The sequence below is a fragment of the Microchirus variegatus genome (assembly GCF_963457635.1).
Source record: "Microchirus variegatus genome assembly, chromosome: 14".
NCBI classification, from domain to species: Eukaryota; Metazoa; Chordata; class Actinopteri; order Pleuronectiformes; family Soleidae; genus Microchirus; species Microchirus variegatus.
This window is the reverse complement of record NC_139815.1, coordinates 6,337,515-6,354,775: the sequence shown is the minus strand read 5'-3', so window position 1 is coordinate 6,354,775 and position 17,261 is coordinate 6,337,515. Positions and strand designations below refer to the sequence as shown.

The window sequence follows — 17,261 nt, the reverse complement described above, 5'->3', positions numbered from 1 at the left end:
AATTTGCGAGCATTAGGATCAATTTCAAAACAAAGTCCTGGCGTAATGGCAGGAAGAACACAATGATCCAAGTTCACAAACTTCAATAACATGTGTGTCCACCATTAGCCTCACGCAGAGTGGTACACCGGCGACACATGGACATCACCAGGTTGTCGATCGTGGCCTGGGGGATGTTGTCCCATTCCTCCTTGCAGAGCCACTTGAAGTTGGCGGCCGTTCTGGAGAACTGGAACCTGGTTCGCTGTCGTTCCAGTCTCTCTGAAACGAGTCCACAGGCGGCTGATAGTGGAATGATGCACATTCAGTTGTGACATTCTATTTTTGTTCACCATTTCGAGTTTGTGCGTTTATATTTTTGTTGAGTATATGTATTCAAAACCAAAAGAACATAAAATACTACTTTACAACTGATTAGCATGTTTATTTAGATAAATATTTAATCAGGTTAAAAGATAATCCACTTATGTATGTGTATTGAATATATCACTGAATATGAAAAGTGAACATTTGCTTTATTTTCATAGCACATTATCACCCAATCAAATAAACACTTAAATAAAGACAGCTTAGTATAGCTAAAATACAATTTATTCCTGCAACTCACAAGTGTTACTACATTTGCCATCATGAAAATATCACATGAAAACATCAAGGCCCACGACAGCCACTGCTGTGGGAAATTTAGTGCAAATGTACAGCAGCAAATTTGACACAGGAAAGAAAGAGAAAACTCTGTTTTCTCCGAGCAGAAGAAAATACAGTGCGTTCCCAGTTACCTTTGCATGACAACAAAGACACAAGACTTGATTTTAGTGTGGGCGACTGGTTGTTCTTTTGAAAGCTAGACCATGTTTGTGAGGAATCTTTTTTCAGAGGTGTTTGAAGGCTGATGACGACACAGTTGTCTCTCAAAAGAGAAACTCTTTAGTCCTACAGAGACGAAGAAAAGACAGACAACAAAACACTTATTAAACACTCTACAGAACCCAGCAGGAAAAGACAGAGATATAGAGATATACAGATATATAGATTATATTATATGTTCTTGGTCATTTGGCTTTGAGTCATATTTTCACTGTGTAGTTGCAATGCTAATGCTAATTTTAGGTTAATGTACACACAACTCAACAGTTGTACAAAGGTTGTGCAAAAGAAAAAATATTAAGTGAAAAATATTTGGATTATCATGTAAGGGCTCTCGCTAAATGTGCATCTCTCTAATAATAGAGATAATAAAGCGCAAGTCAATGGTACAAGTTAGCATGGCATTAGAAACACTCATACCGACTCCACAGTGCACCCGAGGCAAATCAATTGTAACGGCAGACTATCGATGTATTTGATTAGAATGTTTGGTTGATAGAATGTTTGAAATAAAACCATCCATCCATCATCTACCGCATCTACTGCCAATCTCAGCTGACATAGGGTGATAGGCAGGGTACACCCTGGACAGTTCACCATTCTGAAATAAAACCAACCTTGCAATTTGAAGGATTTATGTCTCAGCAGCAGCAGCAGCATGTCATACTTCCTATTAGGCTATGGCAGCGGCAGACTGATATCACCTAGCACTTAGATAATTTACCGGTTCTATAATAGTTTGTTTGCCTGCTGTCATTGCTACAAACACAGAGTAGCCTGCAGTGATAGCTTCTTCAATCTCACAAAAATCGCCACTTGGAGAATATACTGATACTTTTAAAGACTCTGATGAGGATTTTTCCTCCACCCAAACCCAACCGTACCTGTACGAGCCTGAATATACAGAGGAAGAATTGCTCGAGAGGGATGCTCAAAGGGCAGAACGTGAACAAACCTCTGTGGAGACCGAGATAGCCTCCGCTGCTGCCGAGAAAGAAGTCCCTCAAAATTGGATGATTTATGCGATGCGAGGTTAGTTTTGTTTCAAATATTATTCTATCAACACAGATATGTACATCAATAGTCTAGTGTTTTAATTGATTTGCCTCAGCTGCACTGTGGAGTCGGTATGAGTGTTTCTAATGCCATGCTAACTTGTACTATTGACTTGCGCTAGCCATAGCACCAGCGAACTCTGCAACTAGAAGAACTGAATGAAATTTCTTGAAAATGTCTCCAGACGTCTCCATCACACCGGCTTGCGAGTTGGAAAATAGGTCTTACGTTCAAAATTCCGAACTATCCCTTTAAATCACATCAGTATCTGAGTAAAAGAAATGTTGGCCTGAATTTAAAAGCAAATTAAGATGCAAGTAACTATGACTCTGAGTGAGCTAGTTTTTTACTTTAAAACGGACCTAGACCGGAAGTTCCAATTAACGCTGTTTTTTAGTGTGTATCTGCATCATTACCTTGTTTAAGAAGCTCTGAAGGTTCAAAACAAACAGTTCAGCCACTGCTGAGAATATTGTGTTTTATTGTAATCTCGGGTTCAGCGAGATCTCTGAAAAACCCGATCCGGTTACGTAAACAACGGTTCTCCGGAACAGTTCGTCCTGCTCCGGGCACTAGTCCGGGCACATCCGGTTGCGTACATTGAACAGTGTCTTCTGACTCTGGGTCTGACTCCAGGTCAAAGTCATAAAAGGGACTGCGGCGGGGAGTCGTGAAGAAACTATTTTTAAACATTGTTAAAACAATGTTTTGATAATGAGGAGCAGTGCATCCACCGTTCCAGAGGGGGGAGCTGCGCTTCTGAGAGGAACCCTATGTCACTTCCGGGTACTCGCCAATCACAAGACAGTTGGGAAGGCTCTACGCTGGCTGGCCAATCACAACACACTCTGTCTTCTGGGAGTGAGAGTTCAGTCTGAAATATCGTCGCTCAGGCTCGTTTACAGCAACTAGGAGGTTTTTGACCATAAAAACAAGTTGATGTATGTAAGTAGACCTCCATAACTAACATGTATGTGCATCTATGTGAGCTTTAACTTGAGTATGTTTTTAGACCAGTACTTTTAGTTATACTTAAGTAAACTGTTCAATCAAAGTTGTGGTACTTTTACTTGAGTAGAGTATATCAGTGCTCATTCCACCTCTGGATATCGGCATGGTATCACAGAGGCTTGGGCTTCAGGGTCGCCTGAGTCTGGCAGGCCTGTTCAGTCATCCATCACTGTCTTCCAATTTAATATTACTGAGAACAAGCCATTTTCCACAAGGCCGTTTTGTTTAAGGTAAAAGTCCAGTGTGTAACACTTATGGGCAGAAATATGGTACCCATAAGTAATATGTTTGTATCAGTGGAGAATCCCTTCAAAATAAAAACTTTTGGTTTGGTTTTTGTTTCCTTAGAATAAGCCTTTGATAAGTACTTTAGGTCAGGGCCTTGCTTCACAGAGGTGGCCATTTTTGTGTCTACAGCAGCCAGAACAGTTAAAACAATGCACTTCAACAAAGATGTTGAAGAACAACATCCTGTCTGGTGTATGAAGGCCACTGTAGTTCCCTGGTGCACTTGGAAAAGGGAGTGTGTTGTGAGTGTTTGTTAACGTACCAATGGATCAGTTGTTGCGCTTACACAGGGCCGCGTCGCTTCCGTCTGCCAAACGCCTGGGCCCCCACGTTGGTGGGAACATAGTTGCTGTATCCCAGTCCTCCTGACCGACTCAGCAGGTCAGCCAGGCGATGGGTCACACAGGTGGCTGTGTTACAGGCCCGCTTCTGTATTGTCATGTTGCTTATGAGAATGGGAAAAGATTGAGTTTGTTATGACATTCGGGATCACATTACAGTATGTACATACTTCTGTTCCAATCTCTAGAAATAGGGCTGTCACTTTTCTCCAAAAATCAGCACTCTTGCCTTTGCAGCAGGTTTAGGGGTTAGGGTTTGAGACCCGGTCAGAACAAGCGCCTTTCTGCATGGAGTTTGCATGCTCTCCCCGTGTTTCCTCCGGGTTCTCCGGCTTCCTCCCACAGTCCAAAAATATGCAGATTTGGGGTATTAGATAAATTGGACACTAAGTGTAGATGTGAGAGTGTGAATGGACAGTCATTTGTCCTTGTCCCCTATGTGATCATGACCCTCATGTGGACAATAAAGTGGTAGAAAACGGATGCATGCAGAGTTTAAACGTCCACCGGCAAGTTCAAACCGAAATGACAGCCCTAGTATAGACATTGTGTGTGTGTTATAGACAGCTATGCTTACCATTTTCTTCATTTTCTTATTCTATGAGTGAGGTATGACTTTGAAATTAATTTACAGGTTCCCTGTTTAAGAAAATGAAAACATTCGCTAACAAGCTAGCAAAATAAGCTAACATCAGAGCAGTTTTAAGTCGTTCTTGTTGTTTTTATTGTACAGAAATGCAAACAAAAAGGTTGCTGCTAATGCTAAGATTTTAATTCTCTGTCAAAACCTAATGATGGAGATTAAGATGAAAGTGTTGGTGAGTTAGTCTGACAACAACGATTCACATCACACCAGCGTGGACATGGCCGTACGAGCAAAGCATGAGTCAACTCTCATATTGATCAGATAGACTTCTCTTCTTGCCCGGTGTCCCTGCTCCGACGTCGGTGCGGGGATAGGCTTGCAGTTTGTAAATGTCCTGGGAGAGTTTGCCCAGCACACATGTGCTCAAGCTGGTGCAACGCTTAGAGACGACTCTATCCAAGCTGTTAGAGACAGAGACAGACAAACATGCACAGACAGGCTTACACTGTGGCTGTCGCATGCACATGAACATGAGTGGTTACGATGTCATGCTTTCACCAAACAACTGTTACTTTAGTAACTTTCAAAGGCATGCCGACAAATCCAACAGGCTGAGGATGATGTTTCATGACTCTAACAACATTACAGTTTTTCTCAGTTGCTTAACATTTGCACAGCAGTAAGTGCATTTCTCAAAACAATTAGTGCAAACTGCCAAACCTAGTGGATAACCTGCAAAAGCATGTCACTTGCTCAAAATGGATAGTTCATTCCTCAAAAGCAAGTATTCATGTCAATGAAACTGCCAGTGTCATCAAAATGAGAAGTCTTGACACCATTGTTTATGAACAAGATAGACAAATGGCTTTGTCATGTTTTCATTATGACAGTTTATTCTCTCAGTGTTTTCCAATGCAAAAAAAGGTCAGAACTCTACCTACCCTGCCTATGTATTTGGTCTCTTCTCCCTCTTCCCCTGTTTTGTCACCTTCCTCTTCCTCCCTGCATCCTCTCCCCTCTTCCACGATGCTGACTTTCCATTTCTGTGTCACAGAATTGTAGAAATGGTACACACTATATCCTGCTTAGTTCACATATGCTTGCCAAGTGAGAGTTCATGGGATTCATCCCTGAGTTACTGTGAACAAGTGATTTTTCATTGGTTACAGCTATTTCACTCACACCTCCTCGTGAGTGAAATCTGAAGTTCACCTGAGAGCAATTGTTCAATTTAGGAGACATTTGCAGGAACAAATGATAAAAAAAAAGGTATAACATTTGCTTGACAGAATTTGATAACTAGTTCAACAATTTTGTATGTAATGACTCAAGCAATGACATGAAGACTATTAGTTTTATTTGGAACGACTATTCAGCATCCATAAGTACAGTTCATTTTGACTGACATGACATCAGCAAATGACAACGTTATAAAACAGCAGAGAATTGTATGAAAGCAACTGATACATGTCCAAAAGCATTTGCAATTTCTTCAGAGGAAGGAGAGATTGCTACTATGATGTGCACAAATGATTAAATGTTGTCAAGGTTGAACTAATGGTTATGAGAATTTTCATTCTGATCTGAGAAAAGCTGTAATGAGGTGTTTGTTTAAATGTTAGTCATGCATGTTCTCATGTTTTCTGACCATGGACACTATTTCTGTTTAGTATTGAATGAATGAATGAATGAATGACAGAGATTTACACATAATATTTTACTATATACCTTGATAATTAACACATACCATGGTTGGAGCTGTCAGGCTTATAAACAAACTTGCCTTATGATAGATAGATAGATAGATAGATAGATAGATAGATAGATAGATAGATAGATAGATAGATAGATAGATAGATAGACAGACAGACAGACAGACAGACAGACAGACAGACAGACAGACAGACAGACAGACAGACAGATAGATAGATAGATAGATAGATAGATAGATAGATAGATAGATAGATAGATAGATAGATAGATAGATAGATAGATCATACCTGTTGCCTTCAGCTGTTTGGTGGTCCTGCTTGTCTGAAGCTATCTGCATAAACTCTTTGATCGATCTGAGTAACCGTTGAGCGCCGTCGTCTGATAGTGTGATACCATCTGACTCCTTGTTACTTCTAAAAACACACACACGTTCACTCTGATTGATCTCTGGGATTGTGTTCTGTTACACTAAATAAATGGAAATGACACATGGGAACTTCCATCGATGTCAACACTGGAGACTAAAATGACTTATAAATTAATAATTAATAGTAAAACAGCAAATAAATGAAGCTTATAAAATATTGGTATCATTTTAAGGGCCAAAGAAAACCCATTGCTATGTAGGATTCACAGCGATAAATGTGTCTTAAATTAGTTAAAATGGAGTCAAATATAAGAAAAGATAAATTTAAGAAAATAAAAGTGTGATTAAGAGTCAGAAAGTTCGAACTAAACGATACAAATACTAACTAGAAAAGCACTCAGAGCGCAAACCTCGGCAAAGGCAGCTCAGTGCCTTCAAACTAGCGATAAAAATAGTCATAGCAATTTAATCACTTGTTCCTGTTCCCATTGTGGACATCTCCTGAAAATTTCATCCAAATCCATCTGTGACTTTTCGAGTTGTGTTGCTAACAGACAGACAGACAAACTAACAAACTATAAGCGAAAGCGAAAACATAACCTCCTTGGTGGAGGTAGAGATTGTACTAAAAACTAAAAATAAAACAATAAGAATAAGCTTTTAAACATAATCTATTTGTTTTAAGCATACTGAAGCGTGAAAGAAATACAATTCAATGGAATGGAAATAAAGCTAAAGTTAAAGAGTTAAAAGCCACGTTTAAGAGGTTTGTCTTAAGTTTGGTTATGAAATAAGTATACTCTCAGTTGCCCTCACGTCTTCATAAGGACCGATCCAAACTTTAAAAAGTTACCACAAATAAAATCATCATACTTTTTTCAGGTAAATACAACAGTAGTATTTTCAGGAAGCCTCACCTGGACGGAGTAGCCTGGGTCACGTACATCTGACAAATGATCAGCACACAGGCAACAAGCAGAGTCCACAGTTTGAGCGTTATCATCATTCCCTGTGGAAACACACAAGAATATTATATTTGAGAATGCATATTTAATGGAAGTACAGTTTTTCTCCTTCTATTCCTCCAACCCTTTCTCTCGCTCTCTCTGTTTCCAAACAATTGCTATTTGTGATATACTGACATTGGAAGCTATAACAGCAGCTCTGTCCATTAGCTGAATTAACTTCGCCCTAACTTTGCAAAGGACGTATTTATAGAGAATATACATACAAATATTAGCAGAGAAGAATGAATCACAGTGATATAATGAAAGAATTAATGAATGTCATAGATGTTATAAAGAAATATTGGTTGATTCATACTCACTGTGAGATAGTAAATGTTCTAATGATGGAGACTGAAATGAAGAGCCTCAGAGTATCTGCTGAACACTCCCACAGCACAGGGTTTTATATACGTTCCCCACGGGTTTCTGTGTTAACTGAGTGAACACTTGATCAGAGTCGATTGGCCAGGGCGGACGTTTTACCTCAAACTCGCGAGCCAATCCCAAGTCCTACGCTTCACGAACAGCGAGCCCAGACAAAAAAGAGATTGTAATTTTAATCAATTCACAAAAAGCTGCCAGGTTTTCTGAGTCAGTTCGGTTCGAGAATTTTGTCTCTTACTCTTACTCACACTTCACATCCTGTCTGAGTGTTTTTTTGGGAGAGCTGATATTACAGAGAATAGGACCATCATTTATCCGATACGCCTGTATCATTTTTAAAGCAGTCATTCTTCAGATGAATGGTGTGTGGTGTTAAGACATCATGTCACACTTCACACACCTGTAGTTACAAATCTGACCGGTGATCATCCCTAACCACAACAGTGTCTGAAACTTTCTCTGACACTTGTAAACTCTGCAACGAGCAAATCTAAGTGCAATAAAATGAGGTCAATGTGAGCATTCTCTCGTTTAACTCTTAAAAAATCCATGTGCAATACAATAAGCAAAAGTCACTTTGTTATTGTTTTGATGTTTTAAAGGGCCCATATTGTGCAAAATCAACTTTTTAATAATTTTAGTACTTATATTTGGGACTCAGGGGGCCATACCAGTCCCCAAAATGTGAAAAAACAAGACTCAGTCATGTTTTAGTGGTTCCACTTAGTGTAAGTATAGGCGATAAAACACGCAATGTAAACATTGTAAAGAGTCTGCCGTGAGTACCGTATTGCGGTGGCGCTGACTGAAGCTGTGTGAATAAGTTGGTCATGTAGCCTTCAGGAGCAAACATGACAGTGCGAGAGACTTAGCAAACAATTTTCTTTTGCTCGACGTCCATCAATATGTTTCCAGTTAGCTGATATTGTCCTACAACCAAAGGCTGCCTTTCTGTCATTTTTCCACGTTCTCTCCTCATATTATTGATCCACACACGTCGCACACTTGCAGCTGCACGTACCACAGGTGCATTCAACGTGTTTTTCTAGCATAGGAATTTACATACACGCCGCGCCGTGCGGCGCATTAATAGTTTTTCTTCGATTCTAATGTTTTTATGATCGCGAGAAGCCAAAATCGTGGTCACTCTATGCATTACGGTGAAACGCAGTAACAACGGGTAAACGGACATTACTATGGGGGGCTGGGACAACGCTGCATGACAATGGGTGATCATTGGCTATCCACAGTATGGCTGTGGATAGTAAGTTAGATCTCGAACATAACAATGATGTAACGTTATTACGGGGGAGCTGAGAATAAAAAAGGGTGCAATTACATTCCCACTGGTGTGGAGAACACGGGAGTAGCATGCTCATTACTGAAACAAATCTTGAGTTTTATAAGCAGAGTAACACAAACATTGGCCAGCGATCGCAGTATTAAGTCCGTTTACACCATTTTTAACCGACATACAAACACAAACATTTTTAAGAAAAGCTCAAATAGAGATCTAACTAACTTTTTTGACATGTCCTGTTGCAGTCTACATACAACTTCTTCTGTGGCTTCCTCTTCCTCCACCTCCATGTTCCTCCCACGGTTCGCGTTCAACTGTTGTCATGGTAACATGAGCATGCCGGCATGAGAGTGCCAGCGTCGACACTCCCCTGGAAGCAGTGGGTGTGTGTTCACCTGGGTCTCATTCACATGTAAATGACCAGTCACAAAACGGAGCATTCTGAAAAAAGCTGTTTTGGCAGGGTTATTGAACCGCTATTGTGCTTCATCCTTATGATATTTTGACTAAAGCATGTCACAGACATGTTCATTAGGGCATCAGGAACTAGTTTAACTTGGTGTAATAGGGTATAATATGGGCTCTTTCATTTTGTGTTGTTAGTAGTCTGTCATCACTAACTGGGACACAGCTTATTCCGTTTCTACTTATTTGTCAATATTGTTGTTAATTTTCATTTTTATTCTGTATATGTTTTTTGTGACCTTATAGTGCAGGGGTCACCAACCTTTTTGAGACCGAGAGCTACCTGAAGGGTAAAGAATAATATGGAGGGCTACCAAATTGCCATTTTTTACCATTTAAATGATTAATATTATGCATTCAACACATTCATTCCAGTGCTTACTCCTAACGATAATCAGTTTTTATAAACAATATCAATGATATTTTACTGAGTGATCATATGGATACATGCAAGTGAAGTGAGCCTGCGGGCACCTTATGGGCTGCCTGCGGGCTACCAGGTGCCCACGGGCATCACGTTGGTGACCCCTGTTATAGTGTATGTATTTGAGTAACTTGTCTTATCCAATCCAACTGTCAAGGGACTACAGATGTAAATTTGCCAGCGGCTATAAAACAGCATATTTAGATACTTTCATAAATGTGCAATGTCCCTTCGTAAATTGTGAAAATAAAATAACTACTTACATAAATATATGTATTATAAAGAATAATATAGAAAATAAATATTGTTATTGTTACATTTAAAAAATATATATGTTCCTAATTTTTTAACAAAATTACCGAATAGTTTTTGTTGGTCAAGTTTGCTAGAAAAATAAAAATGAAAAACTCAGAAATTTACACTCATTGGCCACTTTGAGTGTTTATACAAATAAGAATCAGCCAATGACACAGCTGCAACACTCTGTCATCATATTAGATCAGATTCAGCTTCACAAACTGCTTCCTCTCTCCTGCTCTGTGACACTGCTGAAAAAATGAAATTAATTAATTATTATTTATTCCTCACAATTCCTGACTTACGACATAATGCACTCTGAATTCAGCTCATAATATTCAATACCTAAGGGCTCTGTACAAGTTTGATTCTCCTAGTTTTTGATGAATTATTGTACAAAATAAATGCATTTTTATGTGACTGAAATCACTGCGAGTTCTCTATGAATTAACTAAAGCTTCACAACAGTTTCATCCGTTTTTTCCGAGCTAATAACGGAGCTGTTGGTCTCTGGCCATCTCCTAATTCCCCTTATGTAACAATATTGGAGGATGCATCATAAAGCATCCTGCCTTCTGCTACTTTTTTTTGCATCACAAGGAAACTCATTAGAGTAGATGAGCCTTTTAGTACTATTGCGCAGAGCAGCAGCTCCTACACCAGGCACTAAATTAGTCCACTCCAGGGAAACTGCATTAAGACCTGAGGATTTAGGAGCAAGAGATTACACACACACAAACACACGCACGCACACCCACACAATGAACAGTGTTTATTGTCTTGTTCTAATTTAAGAAACGTTGCATTTATTTTAAGGTTCACCACCTGCTGTAACTCAATAAATAAAATTTTTAAGTTCTTTGTCTCCTCCATCATAAACTAAAGCACCTAAACTGTGCTTTAATAAGTTAAGTCTGTGAAAAAGTAAATATTCTTCAAAGTTTGGGACTTGGAGCATATCACCACTGCCTGCTCTGACCAGGGACGTGATGGTGATTTGATGCAGAGAAATGTAAATCCAGGAGGAAGAGAGCATTGTCAAGAATGCAATTAGCTCACGCTGTTCACGGCCCCCAAATGTTAGGCATGAATTGGTCTGGAAAATTAATTACAACACAGGAGAGCATTCATGACAGAGAGGGCAGCGTTCTATTCTCACTGCAGGGCTCATCAGTGACAAGTCTCAGCTGAGTGTTTCTGTCACAGTCCCTGCAGGCTACATTTATTCTTCTTTAATCTAACTTATTTGTTCCCTTTTTCTTTTGTTCATTAATTAGGGTCCGTGTACACCCTGAAATTGGTTTGGTGAAAGGGTGCCTTCTAGTGGTGACTTTTTTTTTACAATTTCTTGTGTAAAGTTTACAAACTTTTCCTAAATTGTATTTGTGTTGAATAACATCTTGTAAAGTTAACCGGTGTTGCCATGGTGCAAATTCAGATTTTTGCGACAAAATATAAGTTTGCAATAGAACTTGCTATGATCGATTATCGTCCCTCCCCAAGATGCACATATGAAAATATTCAACTTTGTTTGAGGCAGAAAACAAGATATTTTACAGTATTTTATGCTTCTCGAACACCTAAAACTTCATATGTGAGACTACATGTGAACTGTAACTTTATTTTATGTTGACCGATCTGCTTGAAACTTCATATGTGAGACAAGGGGCCTGATCTCTAGTGGTTGCTCCATGTATCGCAGTTTCTCCATTCATGCACAAGATAATTGTGTTTGGGGTGTGTGGTAATTTACAGCATATATATTTATTTTTAGGTTAAATGTATTACTGTATTTTTTTTATTTCTATCACTTTATTTTATTCCATTAATTGCTCTTATTTTTTGTTTGTGTGAGTGGAGTGACCGCTTGCATTCACTTTGTGTTTTGTATCATTTGTTTATTGGAAATAATTTGGTGTATGAGCTTGAAAAAAAGACCCCAAACTATTTCCTAAATAAAAAAAACTTATAGGTTGATTCCCAGCTAAAATTATCTCATGATCAAATTATATGAAAGAGAATCTGAAATAATCAAGAGAATTTTGATTATTCAAGGATATTTTTTGTAATTCTCTAAAAAGCAAATGTCCACCAGTCCTCCCACAACACTTTTGACCTTTTTAGTCTGAGAATGATAGTCATTTTCAAACAGAAGATTAAGTTTACATTCAGACTCAGCTTCCATTAGGATGACCTAACATTTACACACCTGGCTGCTATAGTTGCAGAGGTACGGAGCCCTGCTAGGGTCAGGTGTGGAAAAAATAAAAATCATTTGTAAACAGTTCCCTCAGTTTAGTAATCTGTTCCCTCAGTTTAGTAATCCGTTCCCCCAGTTTAGTAATCTGTTCCCTCAGTTTCCCTAAAAGTGTTACTATTTTGACACAACATCGTTAATAGCAATAGTCCGGTGGGTAAATTGGTGGACTAATGCCAGCAAGGTCGTAGGATTGAATCCTGACAGTGTTATCATTTATATTTTTATTGTATAAAGCATTATGAGTATTAACCCTGTAAGACCAACGGTTGTAAAATTGCAATGTTACCTTTGCACATAGTCATTGGGTCTTACTGTTCGGTCTAACAATGTTAGTGGATGTTACATTTGTTTATAAGTCCCGCTTTATGGCCATGAACACACACAACTTTTCAAGATTTCCTCCAAACAAAATCTCTTTGTTTCATTGGACTGGATTCATCAGATTCAAGTAAGTAAAATGTCTTTTATATTTTTTTTGGTTGTTATTACAATGTGTAGAGCATGTACAAAATTAGTTATTGTGGAATAGATGCATCAAATTTCCTTTAGAGCTTGTTACATATTTTTTACAATTTTACAACACTGGGTCTTGGTGGTAGCCAAAATAGCAGGGTTGTTGCAGTGGGCACAGGTTGTATTCCCTCCACAACACCACTGCCTGAAACAGAGGATTTTCTTTATACATGAACAGTAAACATTACATACATTATACCCTTGTGTTGTGTTCTGGTCAAATTTGACTGATTTAAACATTTTATGTCTAAAAAAATGTATAGTTCATTTGATCAGACTGAGCTAAAATCCCATGTCTTTGTCCACAAAGAGGATATCAACAGACAATTCAGTTCCAAGAAAGGTGTAAATGTTCCTGAATGTGGGGTGTGGAAGTAAGTGGGGGGTTTGCATGTTTTTCTTTTAGTATGATAAGTAGAGAGCATAGGCTGAGGCTACTACATTTACATTTAGGGCCTTTAGCAGATGCTTTAGTCCAAAGCGACTTACAATCAGCAGACAGTATTGTCTGCTTTGAAAACATTTCTACCCAGAGGACTTGGTCCACCACCCTATCTATTCCTTCAGATTATGTGCTACAATATAAAAAGCATATTTATACATGTTAATTCATTGCTCTTTTTTTCCAGAATGCCACCAGCAAAGAGAGAGCCGTGATACAGTGTGCAGGATGTGATTGATATCATCTAAACTGGAGAGAGTGAAATTGGAACTCAATGACACTGATGAGAGTGATGAATACTCAGATGAAGATGTCTGTCAACAAGTGGACAAAGAACACAAACCAACCATGGACTGTCCAGCTGATAATTACGTGGACATCGAGCCAAAAACACACAAACACACCATGCACCGTGACAGGTGTCGCTGGCCGAAAAAATATTTCATCAGTCGCAACATTAATTTTTCTGGTCTGGATATCATCTTCAGGCAAAGAGAGCCCAGCAACACAGACAGTGACATTAGGAAGCCCTCTGAATGCTCAGAAGAGACCATCCAAGAGATGTGCACACCTGCCATTGGATGTACGCAAGGACATGAAGACAAGGAGAGGATGCTGCAATAAAGGATACACCAACACACAATGCAGCAAGTGTAATGTTCACCTTTGCTTTTCAGAGAACTGTTTTTAGGACTTTCACTAACAATGAATGTTTGTCATGAAAAGAAAAAAGGAATGAAGAAGTTGCTAGAAAAAGCTAGAATTTTATCCTGTTTATTGAACACTCCTTGCTACAATCCTTGTAGCCGCAGCAGCTTCTCCAGTCCCGGAGAAGTGCTGCGTCAGAGCGCAGTGCCATTACGCACGGCGCACCTTGGAGTGAGACAACGTGGCATGCGGGGCAAATGTATGGCTGGCTACCACCACACACCCAATATATTTATTAATGCTTTATACAATATGCTTTATGTTTTAAGAATGCTTAATACTCATAATGCTTTATACAATAAAAATATAAATGACAACACTGTCAGGATTCAATCCAACGACCTTGCCGGCATTAGTCCACCAATTTACCCACTGGACTATTGCTATTAACGATGTTGAAAGTGTCAAAATAGTGACAGTTTTAGGGAAACTGAGGGAACAGATTTCCAAAACTGAGGGAAACGAATTACTAAACCAAGGGAACAGATTACTAAACCGAGGGAACAGATTACTTAACTGAGGGAACAGTTAACTAAACTGAGGGAACGGATTACTAAACTGAGGGAACAGATTACTAAACTGAAGGAACAGATTACTAAACCGAGGGAACAGTTTACAAACGATTTTTATTTTTTCCACACCTGACCCTCCGTACAGAGGGATTACAGGACTTCTTCTCCACTTCTTCAATGTCATTGTGCTGTTGGAAAACCAGGTTCTGGAGATCATTACGGAGGGTCACTAATTCAATATTCCACATGGACTTGATAACTCTACTTATTCACATGGTAAATAATTCACTGTTGAACCACAGTAGTCAAACAAATACGCTGCACATGTCCTTTAGTATAGGACGGCCGGAAGAAGACTCTTTATAATGTCTAAAGACTAATGCTGTTCAAGCACAGTAACTGTATTACATCCTATAGACTCATCAGGACAAAATACATTTAACCCAGGATAAAGGTTGGCAGAACAACGATGCACGGCATCCTGTGATTACTTTTCCTATACCATTCATATGTTGGTAACTATTCCATTGATATAATCGGTGAGTTTTGCACAATGATATAATCTCAAGAATGAACCCTGGCATGTCATGTGACATTTAAGCATAAATTAAACAGATACAAGGTTCAAAATGGTCCTTACTGGAAAAAACCTGGTTCAGTACATGGTACTCAGTCCAAACTGTGAAGGTAACAAGTCTGAAAGGAGAAGAAAAAAAATCAGTGATCAGACAAGGGTCAAAATAAAGTAAGACACTCTCAGAAAAAACACTTTGAGACAACATGACAAATTGGAAAAAGCAGGGACTAAAGAAGACAATGAGAAACAGGTGTGACACATTAGGGCAGGTGCAGGTAATCAAGGAGGTGGCAGGAAGTGAAGACACCTGGAGCAAGACATGATGTGTGTTTCAAAATAATGCAGGAAAAATGAACATGTCTATGTGTAAATTAGGAAATAAAAAGGGAACTTAAAATGTAATATACAGTATATTATATTGTGACACTGTTGGTTGGCAGTGATCTGACCTACGAGAGAGACACAGTAAATAATGAATGATTTATTGATTGTTTAGCCAGCATTTGTCGAGGTTTATAACACATTGGACAGTCTAAGAAGTATCTTGGTGTCTTTTTGGTGTAAGATTTCGTTGGAAATCAGAACATTGAAGCCATGTTGAAGATTATTCCCTCTGAGAACACACCATCAACACACATTTTAATTGTGTCTTTTATCAAGGAATTCAGGGAACTCCTGAATCAGCTTAACCCTGTAAGACCCAAATTAAGAAAAACCTAAAAAAAAAAATTATTTGACCTTTCAGATATTGCTGTAGGAGGCCTTTGATGCAGAAATCAAAGAGTTTTTGGAAAAATGTGTTTATATACATTTTTAGAGAAATGTTGTAATTTTGCAACGTTGGGCTTTGGTGGTAGCAGAATTTCTGTATTTGTACTCACTTTGTCTGAACAACAATTCAGAACAACTAAGGGTTCATTTGCAGGGTTGATTGCTTACTTAGCTCCATAAATGTATGGATAAACTTTGTCATTCCTTTTTTCTTTTCATGACAAACTTTCATTGTTAGTGAAAGTCCTAAAAAACAGTTATTGTCCTATGAAAAGCAAAGGCGAACATTACACTTGCTGCATTGTGTGATGGTGTATCCTTTATTGCAGCATCCTCTCCCTGCCTTCATGTGCAACTTGGTCCTTGTGTACATCCAATGGCAGGTGTGCACATCTCTTAGATGGTCTCTTCTGAGCATTTAGAGGGCTTCATGATGTCACTGTCTGTGTTGCTGGACTCTCTTTGCCCGAAGATGATCCGTGAAAAATTGCCAGAAAAATCCGTGTTGCGACTGATGAAATATTTTTTTTTCGGCCAGCGACACCTGTCACGGTGCATGATGTGTTTTTGGCTCCATGTCCACGTAATTATCAGCTGGACAGTCCATGGGTAGTTGGTTTTCTTTGTCCACTTGTTGACAGACGTCTTCATCTGAGTCTTCATCACTATCATCAGTCCATCTCAACTTCACTCTCTCCAGTTTGGATGATATCAATCACATCCTGCACACTGTATCACGGCTCTCTCCTTGCTGGTGGCATTCTGGAAACAGTAATTAACATGTATAAATATGCTTTTTATATTGTAGTACATAACCTGAAGGAATAGATAGGGTGGTGGAACAAGTGCTCTGGGTAGAAATGTTTTCAAGGCAGACAATACTGTCTGCTGATTGTAAGTCGCTTTGGAATAAAGCATCTGCTAAATGCCCTAAATGTAAATGTGAATGGCTTAGCCCCGTGGTCGGCAACCCGCAGCTCCGGAGCAATATGCGGCTCTTAAAGGCCACATTATACTTCTCCAACTGCGTAATGCGTTATCCGTCTGCGTCACCACGTAGACCACTCGAGCCTTTATACTTCTGCGTCGTGGTGACGGATAGGCGCTGCAATTTCCCGCCCGATCAGTAGGGGTCGCTGCGCAAGGTTGTTGTGCTTTTGGCTACAGTGAGCAATAGCGTCCGAGGTAGAAAGACTATTGTTGTTGAAACAGTGGCCCTTTGTCACTTTTCTGTGTCCCGGAACGCAGTTTTAAGATAATTTGAGGCGAGAAATTGGCCATTTAGAGTCTAAACGTGCTGTGTGTGTTAAGATATGACGTATTTATAGTTCGGCAGCGACGAAGTCGGCGGTATTCAGCTCCGCCCTCTGTG

General features: G+C 39.2%; 1 protein-coding gene across 2 annotated transcripts; it reads right to left on the bottom strand.

The window, feature by feature from the left end:
* Nucleotides 1-816: 816 nt before the first annotated feature.
* calca (calcitonin/calcitonin-related polypeptide, alpha) lies at nt 817-7,672 on the bottom strand. 2 transcript variants are annotated; one of them, XM_083901110.1, is made up of 5 exons: nt 7,557-7,672; nt 7,147-7,238; nt 6,150-6,275; nt 3,485-3,667; nt 817-933 (listed from the first exon to the last, which is right to left on the bottom strand). In XM_083901110.1, the coding sequence occupies exons 2-4, from the start codon at nt 7,233-7,235 to the stop codon at nt 3,505-3,507; spliced, it is 378 nt and encodes a 125-aa protein (XP_083757236.1). In that variant the 5' UTR covers nt 7,236-7,238; nt 7,557-7,672; the 3' UTR covers nt 817-933; nt 3,485-3,504. The 2 variants fall into 2 exon arrangements, with proteins under 2 accessions (XP_083757236.1, XP_083757237.1); XM_083901111.1 differs by lacking the exon at nt 7,557-7,672 and having other exon boundaries at nt 7,147-7,275.
* Between the last annotated feature and the right edge of the window lie 9,589 nt (nt 7,673-17,261).

Coding starts and splice junctions, on each gene's coding strand:
- calca (XM_083901110.1), bottom strand. CDS start 7,235: ATGATGATAACGCTCAAACTGTGGACTCTGCTTGTTGCCTGTGTGCTG. Junction 6,276..7,146: donor ACCCAGGCTACTCCGTCCAG/GTGAGGCTTCCT, acceptor GTGTGTTTTTAG/AAGTAACAAGGAGTCAGATG. Junction 3,668..6,149: donor CAAACAGCTGAAGGCAACAG/GTATGATCTATC, acceptor CATTCTCATAAG/CAACATGACAATACAGAAGC.